Source organism: Hibiscus syriacus, unplaced genomic scaffold, assembly GCF_006381635.1.
Source record: "Hibiscus syriacus cultivar Baekdansim isolate YM2019G1 unplaced genomic scaffold, ASM638163v2 tig00112503_pilon, whole genome shotgun sequence".
In the NCBI taxonomy this organism is placed as follows: domain Eukaryota; kingdom Viridiplantae; phylum Streptophyta; class Magnoliopsida; order Malvales; family Malvaceae; genus Hibiscus; species Hibiscus syriacus.
The window spans coordinates 11,048-36,312 of record NW_024063349.1 but is presented as its reverse complement, the minus strand read 5'-3'; the positions used below and the strand labels follow the sequence as shown (position 1 = coordinate 36,312).

The following is a 25,265-nucleotide window of genomic DNA, read 5'->3' as shown; positions in this document are numbered from 1 at the left end:
AGTTTAGATATAAAAATCATATACAAATATTAAACTTATGAATTAATAAATGGAAGAATAATTTATTCAAATGTAAATATATCATTCTATGTCATGTACCTCCTCATTAAAATATTCAACTTATATTATAATAAAAATATTAAAAAAAAGGTTTTATGACAATCCATAGCTAATATTATATAAGAAATGTAAATTTCATACTCCTTAAGCAATCAATATAAATTATCTGTAGAACTTAATTTAAATATTAGTAAAATTTATAATGGAAGTGTGCATTCAAAACTATATAAATAATTTAATTATTAAACAATTTTCAAAGTGTTTGAATATAAAATGTTGTGGGAAAAGAAAGTTAGATGAGAGAAAGGGTGGTGAAAGTGATATTGCATCAAAAGTAGCTATCAAAATTTGTTAAGCAACTTGGAGAGAAAACAGTTTGGAACAACCGACAGCTAACTAAGATAATCCAATTGCATTCTGTTTTAGGCTTCATTAACAAGTATTAAGGTTGGACATTGAAGGCTACCCTGCAACCATGCCCACAATAACCCAACCATGCCCACAATAACCCATAATTACATCAATCAACTCCAAGGGAACTGACGGAAGCCATCGTCTTCCTAAAAGTTTTAAATTGTAGTATAAAAGTATGTTATTATATTTTCTGTTTATAATTTATTTCGTCTCTTAACATTTCGTAAATTTGCTTCTTCTAACATAAAATCCTACGTGTGTCCCTACTTTCATACTTCAATATTTTTTTACAAAATAATAATGTTTTTCACTCCGACTCATACCTGAGGAGGAATTTATTGTTAGAAAAATTAGATATCCATAAGGAGGATTGTTCTCTGGCTTGGACCTCACTCTAAAGTGATTCACCATCAGCTTTTCGGACCAGAAATGGAAGTTGCTGTCGAAAAGATAACAGGAGATTATCTCAAAACTGAGTTACCTAATCAACAAACTTGTCAGTCCTTCCCCACTATATAAACTCATTGATTCCTTCCTTTTTCTCACCATCAAAACTTTTTTGACTTTCTTTTTCATTTCGAAAAAACATAAAACATACAATGGTGTATGTTCTTCTTACATCATTGGACATTTTCAGGGCTTTGCTCCTATCATTGTTTGCTGTCTGGTTATTGTCTGATTTGGCACTTGCAAAACATGCAGGCATTACCAGGCACTACAAGTTTGATGTAAGTTTTGGTTACCCTTTTTCTGATTTTTAACTATGCTTATAGTTTTGGCTAACATTTTTTTACCATGTTTTTCAGATTAAGATGCAAAGTGTGACGAGGTTGTGCCAAACGAAGAGCATTGTGACGGTCAATGGCCAGTTTCCCGGGCCGCGGATAATAGCAAGGGAAGGCGATCGCCTTTTGATCAAGGTGGTTAACCATGTTCAGTACAATGTCACACTTCACTGGTATGGAATTTGACTTCCTAGTCCAACTGATTCTTTTCCTTTTATTCAATGGTTAGAATTTTAGTTGATGTTGATAGATGTTGGCTTTCCATTTTTGAAAACTAGGCATGGAATCCGGCAGCTTCGGAGTGGATGGGCTGATGGACCTGCCTATGTCACACAGTGTCCGATTCAGACAGGGCAGTCCTATGTGTACAACTTCACCATTACTGGCCAAAGAGGGACCTTATTTTGGCATGCTCACATCTCTTGGCTAAGGGCTACTCTTTATGGACCTATTGTCATTCTCCCCAAACGACATGCCTCTTATCCATTTCCCCAGCCCTACGAGGAAGTTCCCATCGTTTTCGGTACTCGGAACGACTTCTAATATAAGCACTAAGGGTGGAATAACTTTTTTGCATCCCGAATTAATTTTTATTGAGTTTTGCTTCAAATTGCAGGGGAATGGTGGAAGGCTGATACCGAAACTATTATCAACCAGGCAATGGCAACCGGAGGAGCACCGAATATCTCGGATGCCTTCACCATTAATGGTCTCCCTGGGCCTTCTTACAATTGCTCAGCAAGAGGTACCTCATCATCTTACAATCACAAGATTGTAAATTTCTACTGGAAAGGTCCAATTCAAGGACATACTAAAATCAGGTTAACTAAACACATGCAGAAACATTCAAGCTCAAGGTGAAGGCCGGTAAAACATATCTTCTTCGTCTTGTCAACGCTGCACTCAACGACGAGCTCTTCTTCAGAATCGCAAACCACACACTCACTGTTGTGGAAGCTGATGCAGTGTACGTCAAACCCTTCAAAACCAATACCATACTTATCACGCCGGGGCAGACCACTAATGTCCTTCTTAGGGCCAAATCCAAGACCCCAAGTGCCAAGTTTGCTATGTCAGCTAGGCCTTATGCAACTGGCCCTGCCACTTTTGACAATACCACCACAATAGGAATTCTAGAATATGAGAAATCTGTTTTAGCCACAAAATCTAATAACAAGAAGCTACCACTTGTAAGAGCAAAACTTCCACAGTTTAACGACTCCGCCTATGCTATGAAATTCAACCGGAAAATCCGCAGTCTCGCCACCGCTAAATTCCCTGCAAAAGTCCCGAAAATAGTTGATCAACGGTTCTTCTTCACGGTCGGGTTAGGGATACTCCCTTGCGCAAAAACCCAAACATGCCAAGGTCCCAACAACACTAGGCCTGCAGCTGCAGTTAACAATGTTTCATTTGTACAACCAAATATTGCTCTTCTCCAAGCTCACTTCTTTAATAAATCAAAGGGAGTTTACACCGCCAACTTCCCAACCAACCCACCTTTCAAGTTTAACTACACCGGCACACCACCGAAGAACATCGCGCTAAGCACTGGCACCAAAGTGGTGGCGCTACCTTTCAACACTAGCCTGGAGTTAGTGTTGCAGGATACTGGCATACTTGGAGCAGAAAGCCACCCTCTACATCTTCATGGGTTCAATTTCTTTGTTCTGGCTCAAGGTGTTGGGAACTTCGACCCCCAAAACGATCCAGCCAAGTTCAATCTCGTCGACCCCGCTGAGAGAAACACAGTCGGCGTGCCATCCGGTGGATGGGTGGCAATTCGGTTCCTTGCAGACAACCCAGGTGAGCAACATCATGACATAATATAACTCATAGATTCACTTATGACGTCATATACTTTTACAATCTTTTGATCAACTTTGAATAAATGGTGCATGAATAGGCGTTTGGTTTATGCACTGCCATTTGGAAGTACACACAAGCTGGGGATTGAAGATGGCTTGGGTGGTAAACGACGGGAAAGGCCGCAAACAGAAGCTACCACCTCCGCCCGCCGATCTTCCTAAGTGCTGAGACACAACCGTCGACGTCTTTTCAATTCTTCCGGTGTCCATTATATTCTTTTATTCCCTATTGCTACATGTTAGGATCACCAATTCCCCGTATCTTCAATGTTTTTGGGTTAATATTACTTGGAATTATACAACGCCAGAACAAGAACTGGTACAGATTATTTTCGTAGATTATCAGGCTATGTACCACCATACATAACAAGTATTGATGTGTTGAAGAATCTACATAAATAGATTTTCCACAAATACAAACTCTTGAATTAGAAATGAAAAAAGTCAATTAAGTTCAGTATTTTGGAAAAGAAAAATTCAGCAGAAAGCAAATAGCAAAAGGGAATCAAAACAAAAGCGATGAACGGAATAAATTAATAAAAATAAATTAATTTGCTTCTACATTAGAAATGGGAAAAAAATAGAAAACTAATACCAGTGCCAATCCTAAATGACTATATTTACGGATGAAATTTTATAAAATAAATAAATAACCGAACAATGTAGAGAACTATTTTTCCTTTCTTTATAGTTTGAACCACATAGCTTCACGTCTAGGCTGAATGTTGAAAAGAGAATCCAGGTCAGGCGGCTGAAAGTAACCGTTCTTCGGTGGCTCTCTCTTTGCTCCGCCTTGCGATTTCTTCCTCGGCGGCGGCGGACATTGAAATGCCTCCGGTATTCGATGCTTCGGCGTCGTGCAGCCTTCTTCTATCAAGCCGGGTGTCTCCATTTTCTCAGAAACCTTTGAAAAAGAAAATTTTCTTGAAAGTCGAAACGATATATATAAAGGATTTAAATTTTTTTAAAATTTGAAAAATGGTGGGAGAGGAAAAGGAATGGGGAATGTTCGTGGAATTGTGGGCGGTTTTTTTTTCTTTTAGCGGAGAGAATGACAGCTAAGCGAGAATTATTTGGGTCGACGTGGCGGATGATGAGTGGGTTAGTTAATCTATAGAGTACACGTGGCTCACGTTGAGCCGTGTTGAGTGTTTGTGGGGGGACATTTTCAGATAGGGAGGCGCCCGACTTGAGTCGGCGTTTGGGCGGGAAAAGTTAGTAGCTTTGAATCTGGACCGCCCTTTTTTGGGCTTCTGGTTTTTATTTAATTAGGGACTGAGTGGGGCCACTGCTGACTAAATTAAATATAGGGTAAACTATATGTTTAGTATCTCAACTATCATTTTTATTTCGTTTTGGTCATCTAATTATTATTTTTTCAAAATCATATTACCATTACGTTTTGCTTTATTTTGGTTATCTGTTATTAAAAAATTGGGACAAGTTTAGTACCTAAACTATCAGTTTTGGTTTGTTTTAATATCTAAACTTTCATTTTTTTAATCATACCTAACGTTAAATTTTCGTTTCATTTTAATACTCACATCATTAAAAACTTAACAGACTGGCTCGTCAGCCATCTCATCCATCGATCGATGAAGCCTAAACTTTTCAGCATGCACCTTTTCGACCCCCTAAATGCGATTTTGACCTCGATTTCACTGGGAAACACCTCAACTCCCCAAATCGATGTTGGACTCTTCAATTTCTTCATCCTCCGATCTCCATAGTCCACCGTCTGATGGGTCTGAAATTGGATTATGTTACTCTAATCGTCATTCTCTCACCGTCCACCGTTCAGATTGGTCGTCCATCGACTGGAGCTATGCCACATCAACTCATTCGTTAAATTTTTAACGACGGAGTACTAAAATGAAACAAAAATTAATCGTTATGTATAGAAACATGATAACTTAATTGATTCATAAACATCATATCTTAGTTAGTCCAAAAATATTATCCAAGTGTTACAAAATTTTTCTTTTAAATCTTTGCTAAAAGTGAAGTATGAAAATAATGATACATGTATTATTTATCCAAAATAAGGATATATTTAAGGAGATCCAATGAAACTTATTTATCCAAAAGCTTATTCTTTCATGATATTCAAAAGAATATATATATATATATAACAACTTAGTTCAAAGTGATACTTTGATAGATTCATTCATCAATACATTATCTACTTTAACATTTGAAGATGGTATATAAGTTTGATTGTGGAAACTCCCAAACCATATGTAATTTTGTTATGAGAGAGTATATATATGTTGTCTTATTTTTCTTCTATCAAAGTTTTATCTCACTAGATTTTTTTATATGATTTTTGATAAGACAACATGATATGTTTATTAAAATATGATGTATTCTTTTTTTTATAAGGTTTTCTCCCAAAGGTTTTTTTAGTAATATTTTAACGAGTCCCATATTTTACAATGAATCTATAAAGGGGAGCGTTATGAATAATTATTATTTGTGGATGTTCATTATGATTAAAATCATATGTATTAAATAGGAATTTCATGTACTTTATTATTATGACTTTGATGTCCATTACGTTTATAGTACTATATAATATCTATTCAGTGATAGATCTTGACAGCACAATTTGGAGCTATTTAATTTTTAAAAAATTCAAAAGCCTAAATTAAAATTTTTAAAATCTTGAAGGGTTTAATTTAAAATTTTGTAGAAAATGGGATCTAACTAGAATTTTAAAAGAGTTCGAGATTTAATGATAACTTTTAAAATTTCTAAGAGGAGGTTTAATAAAAAATATTCAAGATTTGAAAACACAATAATTTTTTTTTAAATTTTTGAAACGATCAGATTAAAACTTTCAAATTTTTGAAGATCAAATGCCATCCTTTTTAAAGTTTTGAGGGAGTGAGGACCCATATGACTCGTTACGGTATGTTACTTACTGTATCTACTCCTCATCCATATAAAAATAAAATTTAGAGAAAACTTTATACATATTTTATTAAAAATAATAATACAAAATTATTTCCTTATTACTTAATTTTCTTAATTTCACATTAAAAAACACACAATCTAGACATAGTAATGAATACTTGTGTTGTGTCTAAAGCAGTGCAACGCCATGACATACAAATATTATGGATAAGTGATGGTGATGAAACTGAGAGACGAACTAAGACTTAAACTGTTCTTTAGATTGCATGTTATTTCTACCTCATCATCTGACTTTGTGGATCGATAACTGCTGCAATGGCTGTTTCGATCTGCATCTTTAATCTTTCTTTCTCCCTTTCATCAGTCTGCATTTATCGTATCATATCAGTACATATATCTGATTCAACCTCACCTAAATATAAATAAGGCTGTGTTCGTGTCCGTTTGTTGTTTGTTGTTTGTTTAACTTAATAAACGAATATTATACAAATATTTTGTCAAACGCTCTCTTCATTTATACCCCTAAATCTAGGTATATATACAGAAACTAAGTTGTAGTTACCTCAATAAACAGAGTACTGTTCAACAGTGTCCCAGGGAGAGCAGTGATGTTTGCTGTAATAATTTTGAGGTTGAATGATTCAAAAAGTTGACAGAGTTTAACAATGGTGCCCGGCCTTTTAGCGCACGTTATGTTCACCAGCAAAGTGTTGTCTCGCATGGGCGACACCTTGTGCTGCAAAAGTTGAATCGGAGAAGATGATGAATTGAAAACATTGGTGTTGTGGGAACCTAGTAGAAGAGGAAGAGGCGGCTGCTCCTCCGTGTCTGGATTATTGTTGTTGTCCATCTCCATGATCTCGATTTGGGTTTTGGCCAGTTGTTCTTGTTCCTGTAGTTGCTGGATGTAGTCGATGGCATCCTTGATTATGGAAGGCTTGTCCAACTGAAAAAAGAAGAGATAAGTGATTGTTAGGAATGAGTATTTCATCGAGTCGAGTTGACAGAGTCTTAAAATGGAGTAGCTTACCTTAGTGATATTTGGAACAACTGATCTGAGGGACAAAAGGCGTTGGTTAAGCTGCTTCCTCCTCTTTCGCTCGGAAACGAGGTTCTTAGAGGCGGAAGAGTAGGCGGCTCCGTTGGGAGAAGTAGAATCATAGTACCAACTGCATTAATGCAAAGGAAACAAATTAATTTCCCTTTTGCTTGCCAAAACCAAAGTTTTAGGTTTAGTAGGTACCTATGTTCTTGGTTTTGAAGGGAGAATAGAGTCTCCAAATAATATGTCTGCTCATCACCAACATTCTCCATATTCTCCATCCAAAGAATTTACTTGAAATAAAGTAAGGAAATCATATATATATATATATATATATATATATATATATGGTGGAAGCAAGGGTGGCATGGATGGACTGAACCAGGTAGGCGGGGTTGTCATCTAGAAAATTTCAAATTAACTTATATCTTAAATATTTTTTTATATTTTTAATTAATAATCTATTTCCGTCATCCCTAAAATTTTATAAATTCATTTTATCCTAAAATTTTAAAAATTCACTCCGTAATTTAAAATCTTAAATCGGTCGGGCAGCATAAATGTGAATGGAGGAACGAGGTTTGAAAAACATGTGATGCATGGCCATGGACATTTAGTCGGTGGTCTTCCCCCTCAAGGCTAACGCGTCCTATGAATGTCCCTACAAGAACATGTAATACGACCTTATCTTCAACCTTTTCACATTTATTGACAAATATTAAATTAAAAGTAATGTTTTGTAGTTAATTATAACTTAAATAGATGATTAATAAAAGACTGAAGAACTTGCTTCACACCCAAATTTAGGACTACTTTGTCATATTCATCCCATGGACTTATTACATAATCATTTGTCATGGATTACGAATAGCAAAAGGGAAGGGTCGACCTTACTGCTGTGTTCTTTCCTTCCCATTGAGCACACAAACATTATTTTTCTCTCTTTCTCCCACTATCTCCTCCCATTTTTCCATTCTATCAATCAAAACCTAATGGTTGGTCAAATCTTTCATATATGTTTGAGGAAACTAAAACTTGTATTACTCTGAGGTAGGCGTGTTTATTGAGTGAGTCGATCACGAGTTGGATAGTGCTTAATTCGTGTTCGTAAAAAAAATTTGTTGTTTGACTCGTTGATTGTTAAGCTCGTTAAAATTTTGCTCAACTAGTACTTGTTAAAAATACTGGTTGTTCAACTCGACTGTTGCTCGTTAAGTTCGTTACTCGTTAAGCTCACCAGAATTTTTACCTTGTTTTTTTAACTATAGGTAAAATCTACTAATATTATATAGAGCTTAATATAAACATAAACAAACAAATTTAACAAAAAAATTATTAAAAGGGTGTGTGAAGCAATTTCAAAGTCAAAACTCGAAAATAACAATCCACAAATATAACAAACTAACATATTAAAATCAAATAACAATCCATCAATAAATCAAACTAACATATTAAAAACATTCTTAAAAAAATTCAACAACACATAATCAATCATAAAATAAAGAAATCAACATCTCTTCACTCCGTTCATTGTTTTCTTGCAATAACCAAACTACAAAATTAAAAAAATATTATAAAAATTTAACGAATTATCCGCGAACTTATCGAGTCGAGTTAGACTTCGATTGACTCGACTCATTAAAGTATCGAGTCGAGTTTGAATTCGAATCGAATCAACCCGAATCGAATTTTAACTGAATACTAACCGAGTCGAGTTCAAACCGCTCACAAACTACTCAACTCATCAATCACTCTAACTCTCAAGTACCTGCTGCTCTAAGCCCTGGTTTTGCTGCTTCTGACATTGCAAATGTTTGCAATGAAGCAGCATTTAGCTGCCTGGAATCAAAGTGCTCTAATAACCATGCAACATTTTGAGGCTGCTATACACGTAGTAACGACGGTAAGAGTGAGTAAAATTGATTTTAAAAAACGACATCTCATTATTCAATTTAATTTTACTCGTAATTTCATAAATCCACATTATACGCCTCAACTGATTCACCGAACATAATAAATTCACCGGCTAACCAATTTAAAGGCGAAGCCATTACAACAGGATAAGAAAAATCTAATTAATATTATAAATAATTCCACAACCTCTTTAACGGCAACTACCAACTACCTTTTTAACTTATTCCTCGTCTAATTTTGCTACCTTTACCGGCGGCCGGATACAACCCAGTAGCCCACCCTTCTCGAACATGGCTATGTTTACACGTGTCCCATTGGTCTTTTCAAGCTGCTTCATCCAAGTCTTTAAATCGTCACTTCCTTATGGCATTGTCATCACCTTTAAGTCCGGCTCTGTCAACAAGATCAAACAAGGGTTTTAGGAGAACAACAGTGGTTTTAGCTTCCATGGCTGATTTGAGCAGTGTGCTTGTCACTGGAGCCGGTGGCAGAACAGGTTTTCCCTTTGTTTTACAGCTTTCATCCCTCTTTTTTAATTGTTAAAAAGGGTTTCTTTTTTTATTGCTTTTTGAGTTTTGTTTTGTCAAGACTACATTTTGTTTTCTTTAATGCTTTACAGATGAAAAATGTTGTCATATAGGCTGCATTTCCATTACATATATGTTTCTTCCTACGTTTACTTCATTTAACTTCAACCTACAAAAGCTCTTACAATCTTGTGGCATCACTGGTGGTTATGTTTTTTTAATCGGACATTGGTTGTTAATGTCCTGGTGGTAGGTCAGATAGTTTACAAGGAACTGAAAGAGAGGTCTGACCAGTTTGTTGCAAGAGGACTGGTTAGAACTCCAGAAAGCAAGGAGTCAATCGGTGGAGCAGATGATGTTTTCGTCGGTGATATAAGGGATACCGCCACTCTAGTTCCTGCTATGCAAGGAATTGATGCTCTCATAATTCTTACAAGTTCTGCTCCGAGAATGAAACCCGGATTCGATCCATCGAAAGGAGGAAGACCCGAGTTCTATTTTGAAGATGGAGCATACCCTGAGCAAGTAAGTCCATTTTCTTCCTATAATCCTAGGATTTTACTCTTGTTTTCTTTTGTTCTTCACTGCACTGATGTAAGGTTATCCATCTTGTCTTGTTCCTTAGGTTGATTGGATTGGTCAGAAAAATCAAATAGATGTTGGTGAGTTCTTCACTCTACATGTCTAGTTTTCACTTAGGCAAACCATGTAATGGAAAGAACACATTCTGAATGGGCAGCTAAGGAGGCTGGCGTGAAGCAGATCGTGTTGGTCGGGTCGATGGGTGGAACAAACCGTGATCATCCCTTGAACAGCTTCGCCAATGGGAACATTTTGGTTAGCATCCTTCTCAGTACTACTAATAAATCTCAGCTCTGTATTATTCGGTTTTGATTTTTCTGTTTTGCAGGTCTGGAAGAGAAAGGCCGAGCAGTATTTGGTCGATTCTGGTGTTCCGTACACAATTATCAGGTAGATGAATTTAGGTAGTTTTATAGTGAAGGCAATGCCATTGACCTTGAACAACTTAGATTGAGTCTTTTCTGTCAAGTTAGGGCTGGAGGGATGCAGGATAGAGATGGTGGCATCAGAGAACTACTTGTTGGGAAGGACGATGAGCTTCTTCAGACTGAAACAAAATCAATTGCCAGGCCTGATGTAGCTGAAGTTTGCATTCAGGTATCACCTTTCGTTGTATTCGCATTCATTCTAAACATTTTCATCCTTACCATTGGGCATTGGATTGCTTTTTTTCATGCATCTTACTTGTTTTCTTTTCAAACAGGCTCTGAAATTCGAGGAGGCCAAGTTTAAGGCGTTTGATCTAGCCTCGAAACCGGAGGGAACGGGCACCCCGACAAAGGACTTCAAGGCTCTTTTTTCCCAGATCACTACTCGTTTCTAATTAAAACCAAACCATGACCTGCAGAAAGGACCACAAACAAGCAACTATTAGTAAGGTGCCGTTTGCAGAACTTAGCTGAAACGAACGACGTTGGTATGGAACTCGATATTTCAGGAATATCTGAACTCTAGTGTGTATCCTCCTTTAGCCAGTACAATAAAACGATGTTGGAAAATAAATTACAACTATTACTACATAAGCATCCGAGCATACATTGTTCCACCCCCCCCCCCAACAAATCATGTAAGTGGGAACTCAGCAAACTACATAGTTCCTCTCGTACTCTCGGAAAAAATACAAACATCCATTGAAACCCCTACCACGTAAGCAACAGATCCTCAAAATCATGACGCAAACCACTTAAAGATCTCTAGTAAACCATAAGAGGAAATGAAAAAAATCATATAAAACAAAATTGAACAACCTTCCTCTCTTCTGCTCAACCTTTATAGAATAGTTCGTGATAATTAACAGAGCAAAAAAAAATTATGACCCAAAATATCTACTAATATTTCTAGGGAAAAGAGTACCTCGTAAATAAAACCTTAAGATGTGTCACACATTATGGACTGAGTCATTGTATAATACTCAGCTGACTACACTCCATTTAGGAAGAGTTCTATTTCAAAGCTATTCACAAAGCCTAGTAATGAATAATTCATGACTCAACATATCCATGATTATCAAATATTAATTTAGCAAATGATTTCAGTCCACCCTATATCATTCTATAGTCAGCCTAACCACAAGGTAAACACATGATTATCAAATATTCAAGATATGTAATAGAATACCTAACGAAAACAAAAAGAAAAACGGGTTCTACCCCATGCTTCTACTAAATAATTCACCAACGTGATTTTTTGCCCAATCCATAAAGGATAAGTCACATATCAATTTGATCACTTCCTTTCTTTCCGTCTAAATTACCACCTTATCTATTATACATTAATAAACTCGACTTTAAAATAATTATAAAATGAATTAAATACCTATTTCAACAAAAATAAATATTTTAAACACAAAACAGAAAGACATAATTTAAAATTTAGGTACTAAACGAAACAAAACTAATAGTTTAGGTACTAAACGTATAATTATCTGAAATTTTAATATCTTAATTAATTTTGTTTTGATACATCCATATATACTTCCTCATCATATATTCATATAATCTTATCACAATCAAGATTATCAAATTGAAAAATGATATCATATAATATATAATATGATTTAAGGATTAAAATACAAGGAATTTTCTTGAAAACCATGGATCAAAAACTAATACAGAATTATAAATAAAACACAACCGAGTAAATACCTATATGGATTTGTTCTATGATTGACGCTAACCACAGCACGAAAACCAAGTGTAAAAGGCATAGAAAGAACATATCATATAGTTTTAGTTAGCAGCCAAATTTTCATACTGCCATGGGTTGAATTCAGTGGACTTAACGTCAATCTCCTCCCTGCTACTCGAGCTACCTACCGCAGCCCGGTGTTCATCATACTTGCCATTGTATCGATAAACTTCCAACTCACCCCAAGGTGTAGCAGCAACTTCGTTGGTAAAGTCGAACCATTTGGGTATAAATTTATGGCCCTTTTCCTCTCTGTTTTTCTTTTCAGCTCTCTGTCTTTCCTCCAAACTGCACAACAAAAAGAAAGCTTATAAGACATTATAATATTATATGAATTGACATGACAATAGCATAAAGTGAAAAGTGGCATAACATATAAATTGAACGTTTTTCTGAATGAAATACAACACCATATCCTGTTTCACCTCCATCAAACAAAGTTCATACAATCAGAGCAACATCTATGTAATATGCATGCAGGTATACATTAATTCTAAAATCTAATCTGTGGGGTCGAGAGAAATACCTGCTCTTTTCAAAACCTGCCTTAGAGAGGTCACCCTGCTCTAGTGCATACCTATCAGGACGTAGACGAGAATCAGATGCTAATAGCTTCTTGGGAGCAGTATCAAAGCTGTTAATCTTATGCGCAAAATGTGTGTACTGAAATTTATCATTTTTAGGAGCATCAGCAAGTCTCCACGACTGCATAACAGCAACAGAATAATGACAAGCAGATCAGTATCAGAGGCATAATATTCTCTTTTTTTGTATTTCTTAAAGCGTTACAAATTATTACCACAGGTATCAGTCCTCGACTGCTTTGATTTTGAAATCAAAATACTCATAATGCAATATAGGTAAAATGTTTGTGTAAATAAAACTGTAAGAATCACATACAAATTGCTACTGAACCAGGCACCACGGTTCTCTTGTTCATAGTTAGAAGCAGCACTATTTATATAGCATGTGGCAAGCTATTGGGAAAGGTATGATACTTAGAGAACAAGTGTGGTTTCACCGTTCTGACAGCAAATCTTGTTTCAAAAGTCAAAGTTAATCACTAGGGGGGAAAAACAGCTTATAATCTGCTTTCTGCAATCACATGTTCAAAACATCATTATCCATTCTTTCTTTTTCTTTTTCTTTTTCTTTGCAGGAAATACGAAAATTCCAGATTACAAGCATCAATAAAACTCTAGGAATGTTTATGGAAGAAAAATAATATGAAAACAACTCAGAGATGCTGTAAAAGACTAACCTCCTTTAGTTCAGTGCCTGGAAGCGGTTCCCCTTCACTATCACAAGGTTGATAACTCATTGACTCATTCCATTTCCCAGTCAACAAAATCTTTGGCTCCTCAGCAGAATTATATACATATCCATCAATTTCATACCGGCCAGCCCTGTGAACAACCAAGACTTGATGTTAAATTACGATTTACGAAGTGAAACCCTTTAAAATCTTGATGAGCATTCTTTGTGTGTGTGTGTCTCCAAACAATACAGAGAGGAAAACACTTGGAAGTTGAACCCTGCATGCAGGAGAATAGTGATTTCTTAGAATAAAACCATACCCAAACCAACCACATGGTTGAAAATATAGCACAGCTTTGTCGCCTGTTGTCAAGTTTGTCATGATCATCTCCCCTGGTGAGTCAACCCAAGTTCGTCCAAAAATTAAATTGTTAACTTTCGTGGGAGGAGGCACCAAATCAAAAACTGCACCATCTCTTTTGAGGGTCACACGGGTCCTGCACACAATTATCTTAGAATCTATTCATCGATACCAACACTAAACCTTAAAAATATGCTGAAGTTTACTTTCATCGATAGCAAACACTACAAAAGGATAACCCAAACAAGTTCAATTTTATAAGATGAGAGGCATCCTATAAGATGATGATTTCAAAGAAGATGATTTGGTGGGAAACAGAAAAATTCAAGTTTATGTATGATAGCCACACAGTCTCAGACAGATCAGAATGCATATAAACAAGTTCTTCCCTCCCCATTGCAGCGTACTTGCATTGAAGGGCATATGTAATTTGAAAGAAAGAAAAAAATCAATGCTAAATGCACACCAACTCATGTATTGAAAAATTTGTTGAACTTTTCGACCTATATTCAACTCAAATACAAGTTGAAAATTCTCCAGCAAAAATAAACCGAACTGCAAGAAGAGACCTTTACATAAAAAATGAGAAATTATTGTAATTTCCACAAACTATTAATGTTGTTTGTATTAGCTTATAAAACACGTTAATGATTTATTTTTTTACATTATGAAATTGAAACACTAAAACAAGAAGTACGAATAGGCCTTAAAAAGTCAAGAAAGAATACATGTTTTACCTTCCAAGAGGATATACATCAATTGAATTTCCCAAAAACTTGGTTTTCACTTTAGATGAAATATCATAAATGAAATGCTCATTTTCAGCATGACCAGCACTCATTGGGGGGTGATGACTAACCTGAAAAGGGCGAAATGTTTAATACCTTAAATAGAAGCCAAACAGAGAAATTATGGAGAAAAAAGTGCCAGAAGAGCCCAAAACATTAAAAGGGGAAAAAATGAACCCAAACTCAGGTCTAAAAGACCCACCTGTTCAGCTAGAAAAGTAATGCCACCATGATTAACCATTTCATAAGTCTCCCCAAGTATGGGATTGAATGGTTTCCAGGTACGTTGATAGGCATAATAGACAGATATAGCCCATGAAGCTGCAATTAGCTACCATCAGTCACCTATTTAAACTTAGTAAGAAAGAGAAGTTAGAAGAAACCTTACTAGTGTACACTAATCGCATGTAAGGATCTTCGCATTCATCAGCCAGATCTAGCAGGTATGAATACTCCATTATCTGTCACAGAACGAAATTGATAAATGATAAAACCACTGACAAAAAGGAACGAAACACAGCAAATAACTTTAAAGCAGTGGTTGGATATGAAAACACAAACCTCAGCCATTTTCTGCAACATTGACATTGGCTCAAAAATAAGAACTGGAAGTGTCACCATTGATGTAACATCAGACCCTATATACTTTTGCATCATTTTCCAGTAACCGTCCCTGTCCTGATAAGCCAAAGAAAGCAAAGTTGTGAATGCCCATACAAGTTCATAAAATGCATCATCATCATATCAAGCCAATTTAAGCAATCAGTCACATATAATTTTATCATTTATGAGAGCGAAGCAAGCATTAAGGATGCTAGTCTAGAGAAACTTAGCTTTCTTTTAATAAATGTCACATGCTTGATGGACAACATTCAAATATCTCTTATGTTCCAACAAAAATCAGTTGGAGAATTTTAGCCTAAGCACAATATAAAAGACTGACAATGTAAAGATACTTGTCACTACAACATAACCCTGATAAGCGTTATGATAATAATGCAACTAGTCACAAGTGACTTTGCAGAAAGATTTTCCAAAAAAACAGCATATGATAGAAACTGGCACGAAACTAAGTGTTTTTCTTCCTTATTTGCTCCAATTCAGACGAAGACCCCAAAAATTAAGCATTACCTCCTGTTTCCATCTTCCCCTCCTTGCCTCTTCTTCGGCATCTTCAGTCCCCCCTTCTGGATTAACAACTTCAAGCCCTTCATATCCCAATAAACTGTTCAAACAGGAAAACAATCGTGAATCCTAAATGAGCTAAAAAACTCTTTTTCAAAACATCCAAATAGATCATTTTAGCTAAATCCCCTAATAAGCTGTAATCAAAATCACAGATCTGATGCAATTAATTCCTTTTAAACAACATGCAATCAATAATAACTTCAAAATTGAACTAAAAGATATTTCCAGTTGGAGATCGAATCAATCAACTCAAATTCAAAAAAGAAAATAAATAAAAATAAAAAATTAGAAGATGGATCTTAATACCCGTTGACTGATTTAGTCATGGCGCTACCAAAATTAGATATACTGCTAGCGATTGACGCAAAGAAACCACCGCTTTGTTTGGGATCATTGGGCTCCATCTCTATACTAATGTTTTTTTTTAATTATGAAGGGAAGTGGAAAGACAAGGAGAAGAGGAGAGGTTTTAAAAAGAGAGGAATTTTAAATCTGTTAATTATGGGAATAAATGTTATTAGAATGATGATGGAAACAGCGAAGACTAACGAAGCAATGATGCTAGTTGGCGGTTCTTTGGTTTAAAGCGAATATTATTGGAGATGTTTGGCCACGCGTTTGATTTGGAGAGTGAGTGAAAATCCAACCGAATCGGCCTTCGAAGGAGTTGTAACAGAAAGGTGCATACCGAGTGCAATGCACCTGGGTTCCTTAGCCGCCAAGGTTAGACCGGTTCGTGGCGTTTTCTGCGGGGCTCTTTCATTTGCCGCGTTAGATAATACCAAAATACTTTCTATATATATATATATATATATATTGAATTTATCTAATTATTTAATTTTTTTTGACAATTCTGAAATTTATTTTTATTGATATATAGTCATTATAAGATAATATATTCGAAGACTCATAATTATCTGATAATAAACACTCTTTGCAAATGTCACGCTTAACAACCACACATTTGCTAAAAAAATTATTAAAAAATTATTAAAAATTAAAAAATCCTAAAATATTCAAAATTATTTTAAATATTATAGAATTATTAAAATATTTAAAGAATTATTATAATATTTTAAAACTATTGTTAAAAATTATAAAAATATCTAAAAATATGATGAGACAATATAATTATGAGTGAATAAAACTCGACTTAATGCTAAAAAAATTTAATTCGAATTTAATCGAATCATAATTTTATAAACTTAAATCGACTAAAAAATTTTAAACTTGAACGGATACATAAAATAGAACTCTAATAACTCTAATTTTTTAATAATTAATGGATTAATTTTCAAGTTCGAGTCGAGTCCCGCAACTCTACATAATATATGTGTATTGCATATGAAAAAATATGGAGAAATATATATGTATACCGTATATGATTACAAAAAACCGTTTAAATTAAAATCAAATAGTATCATAATATTATAAATATTTACAGTTAAATTTAAATGGAAATTCAAACATCTCGACTCAAAAAGTTTTAAATTAAATTTGAGTCATAAAATAAAACTTATCGACTTGACTATCTCAAATTTTTATAACTCAATTCAACTTAATACTCACTCTTAAATATAATTAGAGTGTAAGTTACCTATAGTTAGATGAATCACTTACAAATGTTTTATGAATGAATTCATGTGATCACAATTTAGATTATAATTTAAATTGTTATTGATGTCTAAGGGTAAACTACACGTTTAGTACCATATTAGTTTGTTCCATTTTGGTTACTTAATTATTTTTTTAAATCATACATAATGTTAGTTTTTGTTTCATTTTAGTCACATGTCTTTAAAAATATTAACGGTGATGCTGACGTATCTCCATAAGTTAATGTCACGTCATCGTTGAATAGATAAAAAAAAATATCACATTAACAGTTCTGTTAATTTTTTAACGGTGAGAGACCAAAATTAAACGTTAAGTATGATTTTGAAAAAAAATAGTTGAATGACTAAAATGAAATAAAAGTGATAATTGAGATACTATACATGTATTTTATCCTAATTTTTAAATTATAAATATTTATTATAATTTTATTAATATTTTTTTCAAAAATTGAAAAGATCGTGATATCCTCTTATCTTTCTTACCTTGTGCCATTGCAAAGGAACCCGAGTCATAGGGTTGTGGATGTTGGACTGCCCTTTTATCCAAGTGATGAGGATTTGAGTGTGTATTAGTTCATAGTCTGTGTAACCTTGTAGGCCAATCCATTTTGCAAATTTATTTTCAATTGACGAGGATAACTTAATTTATTGGTCATTAATAGTTCACTCTTTAAATAAAAATTTTGTGGTAGTTGAGAAAACATTTGTTCATAGATATATTTTTTATAAAGAAAATGAAATTGTAAAAGAAAAGATAAAATCTATACGAAGAAAGTAGTTGAAAGGGATCCTCTCCCTCAGTTGAGGTTGTGATAGTTATAGTGATATTATCTGATGGTATCAAATACAAAATCATTATGACTATTTATAAGTTAACAAGATAAATAGATATAATTGTCAGTTCTTAATTTTTGTTTTGATAGATCACGTGGGTCTATCAGAGGTATTGTATTCGCACTCTGACTATATAGGATGTTATGATACTTTTATGATCGGAGGGTATAAGTTCCTTGAAAGTTCCAATAAAAAGAAAAATCATTCTTGAAACATCGACTACTAGAGAACTGACAATTTTCAGAGGATATCTCCGAAGGTATAACATATATTCTTTCTGTCTCATTATTTTTGTATATTGTTAACTAAATATATAATTTTAAGAAATTAATTTGACCACATACTAATTCATGTAAAGAGAAATAAAAAGTTTACCTTAAAAATAATTGATAAATTTATTTTGATGGAACAATATAGCAAAATGATATTTTGAATGAGATAATTTTAAATTTTAAATTTTAAATTTTAAAATAAATAAATTTAACGAGATAAATGAAATAATATAATATTAAAAAACTTCCATCTCTCGGCTGAAGAACAGTTGGCCAAATGCATTTCCCTGTCTTCTTGATTGTGCTAGGGTGAATGGACAAAACGGTTGCTTAAAGTTCGGTAATTTAACAATACATGCTTGCTTTTACAATTTACTTTCTTCATTATAGAAACCAAAACTCAAACCCACAACACATCATTGTGGCAAGATGGATCTAGAAATTTTAATTATTTTTTTTTTTGTTCCCCTCTCGGTTTTAAGGCTTCGCCTTAATTACTTTGGATCGACCGAGTCGTACACCTGCCTTTGGTGCATAAATCTCCTAACAGGAATTTTCTGCATACAAAAAGACTCAAATTTGAGATTTTCCTTAAGCGATATTAAGCAGATTTCCACTTGAATCAACCATCGTTGGTTAATATTCATTTTTTTAATAAAATGAGTATGTAGCACGAACTAACTTATTTAAGTGGTTAAAAGAATTGTTATTATTTTTAGAGTTCAATGGTTCAAGCACTAACGACTGCAAGGGTGGTTGAGCGTTCATTGTTAAATGATTGAGAATATTTAAAACAAATATTATTTTCTAATCAACTTAGCTTAATAAAAAAATAAAAATGAGTATGTAATTTTTTTTATTTTTCTCATTCCCTTAATATATTTAACTATATTTAACAATTTATGTATGTTGTGTATATATATATATAATTTTAATTTTTAATTTTTATATTATACTTTTATAAAATTGAGTTATTATATTATTTTTATTTATAAATTTTAATATCTCCTAATATTATTCAATTTTATCAGTCAATAATTAAATTGAAAATTATAAAATAGAAAAAATAATATCTTAATTAATACGTTTAAAACTTTTATCAACTTAACCATTCATCTTTAAAAATAATTAAAAATATCATAAATTTAACAATAGATTTTTTCATAAAAGTTACTATAATTGAACAATTCAATTTTTTTAATAATCCAAATTTATAATTTTTGAAGTGTCAAATTAAAAAAAATGTAAAACCAAAAGATTAATAAAATTACTTTAATTTTTATAATTATAAAGTTGTCAATTAATATTAAATTTGAATAAAAATTAAGAGAATGATCAAAATTTTAAATTAAAAATATTATAAAAACTTGATTTAAAAATTAAATATAAAAATTAAATTTAAAATTCAAAATAGTATATAAACTTTAACATCAATAAACCATTTCGATGCTATTGGCTCCAAAGAAAATTATTTTTAAACTAAAAATTCACATTAAAATCAACTGATCAAATGACATCAATGGTAAAAGGAAATATTATTCTTCTTAGAGGTTCTGAGTTCGGGTAATTACGTCTGCAGAGTGTATATACATCTTCAATAAATTAAGAAAATTTTAAATATATACTACCTTATAATCATTTTCGATTATTAAAAAATATATTAAAACAACAATAATTTAAGTGAAGATTGCTTTATTTTATCCTGCAACATTTTAATCTCCTCCCATTGGTGGAGGCACAAACTTTACCATAAAGCAAGACTCTAGAAAATTGAATTTTTATTTATTTATTTAGTAAATTAACTTTTTCATAAATATTTTCTTCCTCCCAGTTTTTTAGTAAATAAAACAATCAAACTTAATTTTTATTACGTAATTGATTTTTAATCTAAACAATTTGAAAATGTTATTTTCATATTTTAATAAATTAATATTTTAACTCAACAAAACTCGAATTAAATTCTAAAGTGTAAATATTGATTTAAACTTGAATTATGTATATTTTTATTATTTGATTTGGCTTGCCTTATTCCAATTTAATATTTATGACAATAAGATAAAATAATTAGTAGTTGATTTTGGTAATTTGAGCATTGACTAACGAAATTTGTAAATACGTCAAGATAAAGACACGGGGGAGAGTTTCTTAAGGTTGTTTTAAGGCAGATAGCAATCCCTTAAATGGTTTAATAGCATTCTTGACCTTTATACTATAGTTAAATACTCATTCAGTACCTTCACATTTCTTTTATTGATTTGGTTCTTGTACTATTATTTCCATGATGCAATAAAATCATTTGATTGTATCGTTATTTTCTGTTAAAAATGACTTGTTCCAATAAAAAAACTGTGATATGTAGTGAAAATTTTAAAACGTCAATCTTTTTAATGAAAATTCTGGGAACAAATATAAATGTAATGTATCAAATTGATAATTTAATCGTACCAGAGATACAGAAAGAAGTATTTAACCTAATTAAATCAATAATTAGTTTACGGCCCGGCCCGGCCCTCCTTGTTGACTCCGTATATATTTGACGACATGTTTAAGATAATTAATTTCTGCTTTAAAATCGACAAATTTCTTTATATAAAAAGCTGCATGTGGTGGATTATTACTTTTTAGGTAAACTAAACGTTTAGTTCCCTAACTATTATTTTAATTTATTTATAGTCACTCAACTATTTTTCTTTAAAATCATATATAATGTTTAGTTTTAATTTCATTTTGGTCACTTACCGTTGAAAAATTTACAATGATATTGATGTGTCATCATAAGATAATTCCACATCATAATTAAAAAACTAAAAATACCACGTCAGTAGTTATGTTAGCTTTTTAACGATGAGTTATTAAAATGAAATCAAAATGTGAAGTTAGGTATCATTTTAAAAAAAAGTTGGGGTGATCATAACGAAACAAAAGTGATAGTTGGAATACTAAAAGAGTAGTTTACCCCCTACTTTTTTGGTGATTGGAGTAGGTGAACAGTCACACTTGGCGCCACATTTTTTATTGAATAATTTCATTTTTATGACATATTTTCCGTGTGTTCGGACATTGTGTCTGAATTCTGATCAATTCTCCTAGCAGCCAAGATGGTTGGTTGTTGACTAAAATTTCCCATTTTTTCTTGAGCTGCTCAATCAAACTTCATCTGAATGTTAAAACCCGATTTGGGTTAATCTTTTTGTCAGTTTCAGCTTCAGCTTCCATGGCCGCCTTCCCTTCACCCCAAATCCCAACCAGGGCCAATTCAAGGAGGTCCGGCAGCTCGATACACCCTGTCGATGTGGAAACCCCACCTGTTAGTTCCCCAACTCCAATCGTTTACAGAGAAATCAAGCATTTCAAGAAATGGATCTCTTGGTTGATTCCTGCTTTCGTTGTTGCCAACACTGTTGTGTTTATCGTCACCATGTACGTCAATAATTGCCCCAAGAACTCCGTTTCTTGCATCGCTGATTTCTTAGGTAGGTTCTCCTTTCAGCCTTTTAGGGAGAATCCTCTTCTGGGTCCTTCTTCCGTCACGTAAGTACTTCATTTGCTTTGCTACTTTTTTTTTCTTTTTCTTTCTAAACTGTTTTTTTTTTGTTATGTTTAAGTTAATGGGTTCGTGTTTATTTGTGGGTTTAGGTTGCGGAAGATGGGAGCTTTAGATGTAAACAAAGTGGTTCATGGAGACCAGGGATGGCGTCTCATCACTTGCAATTGGTTACATGGAGGGGTTTTTCATTTGCTGGCTAATATGTTGAGTCTTTTAGTCATTGGAATCCGGCTTGAAAGAGAATTTGGGTTCAGTACGTGCTTTAATCCATACTTCCTTCAAATCGATGCTTAGACTTTGCAAGTTGTAGATGAAATTGTTTATGTTCTATACCTATTTTCTTAGCTCAGCTTATGCTTTTCTGTGTTATTGACTTGAACCCCTTATGAAATACTGCATAAAAGCCACCCTTTCTTAGTCTTTGACTCCTTTTATTCCTTGTTTCTACACATGTTTTCTTCTCGTCATCTATATCGGTTTCGAAAACAATCCCATCATTCCGAAACTGTGTTTGTACTGACTCTATCATTTAGTTTCTTTGATAGTCATTCAATGGGTTTTAAGCCCTCGTTAGATCACTTTTCTTGAGATTCTTCTATAGTTTTTGTTGCATCTGTTATAGGCTTAAAATTCAAGCAAACTGAACGTCATCAAAGTGAAGAAGCGTTAATTTGCTTGTATTCATGTCTGGTGCGGCATAAAACTTATTAATTGAGTTAAGGCCATTAATTTACCGAATGCTATCTGTAGTTCATTGAAATTTTAGCAAGACTTAGTTTAATTACTATCTGAGTATTGAGCATCTCATAACTTCTCACGAAATGAGAATGTATCTATTTTAAGTTAGCATGAAATCTTGCTTGATTTTTGTGCAATGTCTTGCAGTACTGGTTGGATTGCTCTATATCATCTCTGGATTTGGTGGGAGCTTGATGTCTGCACTTTTCCTCCAGTCAAACATCTCGGTTGGTGCCTCTGGTGCACTTTTTGGATTACTTGGAAGCATGCTCTCCGAACTCATTACTAATTGGACAATATATGCTCATAAGGTACATAAATAGCTCATTCATTAATCATGTCACAGACAACTGGGGTACATTATTCTTGGTATGGGGACGAGATGCCCTCGATTTTGTGTGCATTTTGCAGGTGGCATCATTTTTTACTCTCGTGATCATCATCGCCGTCAATTTAGCAGTTGGAATCCTACCACATGTTGACAACTTTGCTCATATTGGAGGATTTCTCACTGGTTTCCTTCTTGGATTTGTATTTTTCATCCGACCCCAGTTTGGATGGGTTAGTCAGCAATATGCTCCTCCTGGATATTCAGCTTCACCCCGACCTAAATTCAAGAAGTATCAGTGTATTTTATGGGCTGTTTCTTTGATCCTTGTAATTGTGGGGTAAGCAAACCATTTTGCTTCTCGAATGATCTCTAAAGCAGTTTTTGACCAAGGAGCTTTGTTATTTACTACAACCAAACTCATAAATTAGTTTTCTTTCACACAATCCTTTGTTTACTAGTTGACTTGGTGACATTTTATTCGATTTTCATTTAAAAATGATGCTTATTTTGCAGTTTGACTCTTGGATTGGTTTTGCTCCTACGTGGAGTTGATGCAAATGATCATTGTTCTTGGTGTCACTACTTGTCCTGTGTACCTACTTCAAGATGGAGATGCAATACCCAGCCTGCATTCTGCACGGTAAAAAAATCAGCTCTTTTTCATTTTTCATTTTACATCTCCCTCTCTGTATGCTTTAACATTCATCAATGGAACCAATCCTTTTTGTGAAAATGTATGAAATTGTAGCTCCAAAATATGGATTTTCTCATAATTGGATCGAACAGATAGCCATATAACAAATAGTTTAACCATGTTAACTAGTTCTTAATCTTAAGTACATTAACTGGAACAACAAAACAGGAAACATAAGATTAGAAAGATGAAAGTAAATGAAGACAAGTTCATGGTACTAGGCATAAATTATTGGAAAAGATGTCATCCTCATCGGGTATACAATTGTGGGTTTCGAGTATTAGACAACTTTATTTGGCACATCCCCGAGCATAATGAGTACGATCCTCCATGTCCGGGTAGCATAGGGGGTGGTGGGTTCTTGGTCTTCCATTTTCTTAGCTGCTGTTATGCAAGCACTGATAGTCTTATTGTGGTGGAAACCATGCCATTAGTTTTACATATTGGTATACATACATATACATGTATGTATGTATATGTATATGCTTGAATTTAAATTGTGAAAATGTATTGTTATTTCAGTCCACTCAACTAGGCAGCCAAGTGAATGTAACATGCTCCCCCAGCGGAAAGACCACCACATACTTTTTGCCAGGCGCAAGCAGTTCTATGATCCAGAGCTTATGTTCTCGGCAGTGCCGCTGATATATATATATATATATATATATATATATATATATGCCAAATACATGGATCTTATAGCACGTGTTACTTTCATGTTTTTTCAGTATAAGCAAGCTTCACACTCATTCCTTTTATATGCTTGTGATACATTTTATTTTCTTATATTAGATTTTTAGCTAAATTATTAAGGAAAAGTGTCTTCATTTATTTTATTTTTCGCAAATAAATCAATACAACTCCCTTTTTTATTTGTATACAAATATAAGCTTTTGTTTCTTTAGGGTTTACTTAAATTTAAATTATTTGTTTGTATATAAAATCTACTTTTTGAAACAATATCTAAATTACTTATAATCCCCCTCAAACCTCTGAATCAAAGGTGTGTTTAAGCACCTTGATCAAAAATTCAGGCGAGGTGATTAACATTATGGTTTCCAAGGTTAACTGGGTGTTTAGAAAAGTATGTTCACCATCCACTCGGCACGATTTTATATATTTTCATCTCTTAAAATTTTATAAGTTCGAACCTCTCTAAAATTTTATAATTTCATCTTTAATGTATCCATATTATACAGGTAAAGATGGGAAACCATGCATTAAATTACTTTCAATTGAATTGGTCGTGTGAAAATAACATATCCAAATTATACAGGTAAAGATGGGACGGGGCTTAATCTTGGTGTAAGTTGTATTTGTACATTTCTTCTAAAAATGAAGCGA

At 33.6% G+C, this 25,265-nt stretch overlaps 5 protein-coding genes across 7 annotated transcripts; 3 read left to right on the top strand and 2 right to left on the bottom strand.

The window, feature by feature from the left end:
- The first annotated feature begins 1,044 nt into the window (after positions 1-1,044).
- LOC120180989 (laccase-4-like) lies at positions 1,045-17,888 on the top strand. Of its 2 annotated transcripts, XM_039186249.1 has the most exons (7): positions 1,045-1,202; positions 1,281-1,432; positions 1,538-1,782; positions 1,876-2,004; positions 2,100-3,065; positions 3,166-3,331; positions 17,878-17,888. In XM_039186249.1, exons 1-6 carry the CDS (start codon positions 1,074-1,076, stop codon positions 3,294-3,296), a joined length of 1,752 nt encoding a protein of 583 aa, XP_039042180.1. In that variant the 5' UTR covers positions 1,045-1,073; the 3' UTR covers positions 3,297-3,331; positions 17,878-17,888. The 2 variants fall into 2 exon arrangements, with proteins under 2 accessions (XP_039042180.1, XP_039042179.1); XM_039186248.1 differs by lacking the exon at positions 17,878-17,888 and having other exon boundaries at positions 3,166-3,535.
- On the bottom strand, positions 6,216-7,357 carry LOC120180889 (transcription factor bHLH35-like). The gene is made up of 4 exons (XM_039186173.1): positions 7,287-7,357; positions 7,074-7,212; positions 6,606-6,989; positions 6,216-6,408 (listed from the first exon to the last, which is right to left on the bottom strand). Exons 1-4 carry the CDS (start codon positions 7,355-7,357, stop codon positions 6,319-6,321), a joined length of 684 nt encoding a protein of 227 aa, XP_039042104.1. The 3' UTR covers positions 6,216-6,318.
- LOC120180991 (RHOMBOID-like protein 4) lies at positions 6,820-24,579 on the top strand. Of its 2 annotated transcripts, XM_039186251.1 has the most exons (8): positions 6,820-6,824; positions 17,660-17,669; positions 21,811-22,142; positions 22,248-22,411; positions 23,044-23,207; positions 23,308-23,564; positions 23,741-23,867; positions 24,444-24,579. In XM_039186251.1, the coding sequence occupies exons 3-8, from the start codon at positions 21,826-21,828 to the stop codon at positions 24,564-24,566; spliced, it is 1,152 nt and encodes a 383-aa protein (XP_039042182.1). In that variant the 5' UTR covers positions 6,820-6,824; positions 17,660-17,669; positions 21,811-21,825; the 3' UTR covers positions 24,567-24,579. The 2 variants fall into 2 exon arrangements, with proteins under 2 accessions (XP_039042182.1, XP_039042183.1); XM_039186252.1 differs by lacking the exons at positions 6,820-6,824; positions 17,660-17,669 and adding an exon at positions 21,188-21,224 and having other exon boundaries at positions 21,813-22,142.
- LOC120180993 (uncharacterized protein At5g02240-like) lies at positions 9,362-10,953 on the top strand. The gene is made up of 7 exons (XM_039186253.1): positions 9,362-9,495; positions 9,780-10,051; positions 10,152-10,188; positions 10,266-10,363; positions 10,437-10,498; positions 10,582-10,705; positions 10,812-10,953. The coding sequence occupies exons 1-7, from the start codon at positions 9,363-9,365 to the stop codon at positions 10,929-10,931; spliced, it is 846 nt and encodes a 281-aa protein (XP_039042184.1). The 5' UTR covers position 9,362; the 3' UTR covers positions 10,932-10,953.
- LOC120180990 (oxysterol-binding protein-related protein 3A-like) lies at positions 12,308-16,392 on the bottom strand. Its single transcript, XM_039186250.1, has 10 exons — positions 16,196-16,392; positions 15,833-15,926; positions 15,263-15,379; positions 15,090-15,162; positions 14,904-15,022; positions 14,651-14,772; positions 13,873-14,049; positions 13,557-13,701; positions 12,822-13,000; positions 12,308-12,583 (listed from the first exon to the last, which is right to left on the bottom strand). The coding sequence occupies exons 1-10, from the start codon at positions 16,291-16,293 to the stop codon at positions 12,337-12,339; spliced, it is 1,371 nt and encodes a 456-aa protein (XP_039042181.1). The 5' UTR covers positions 16,294-16,392; the 3' UTR covers positions 12,308-12,336.
- Positions 24,580-25,265: the final 686 nt, after the last annotated feature.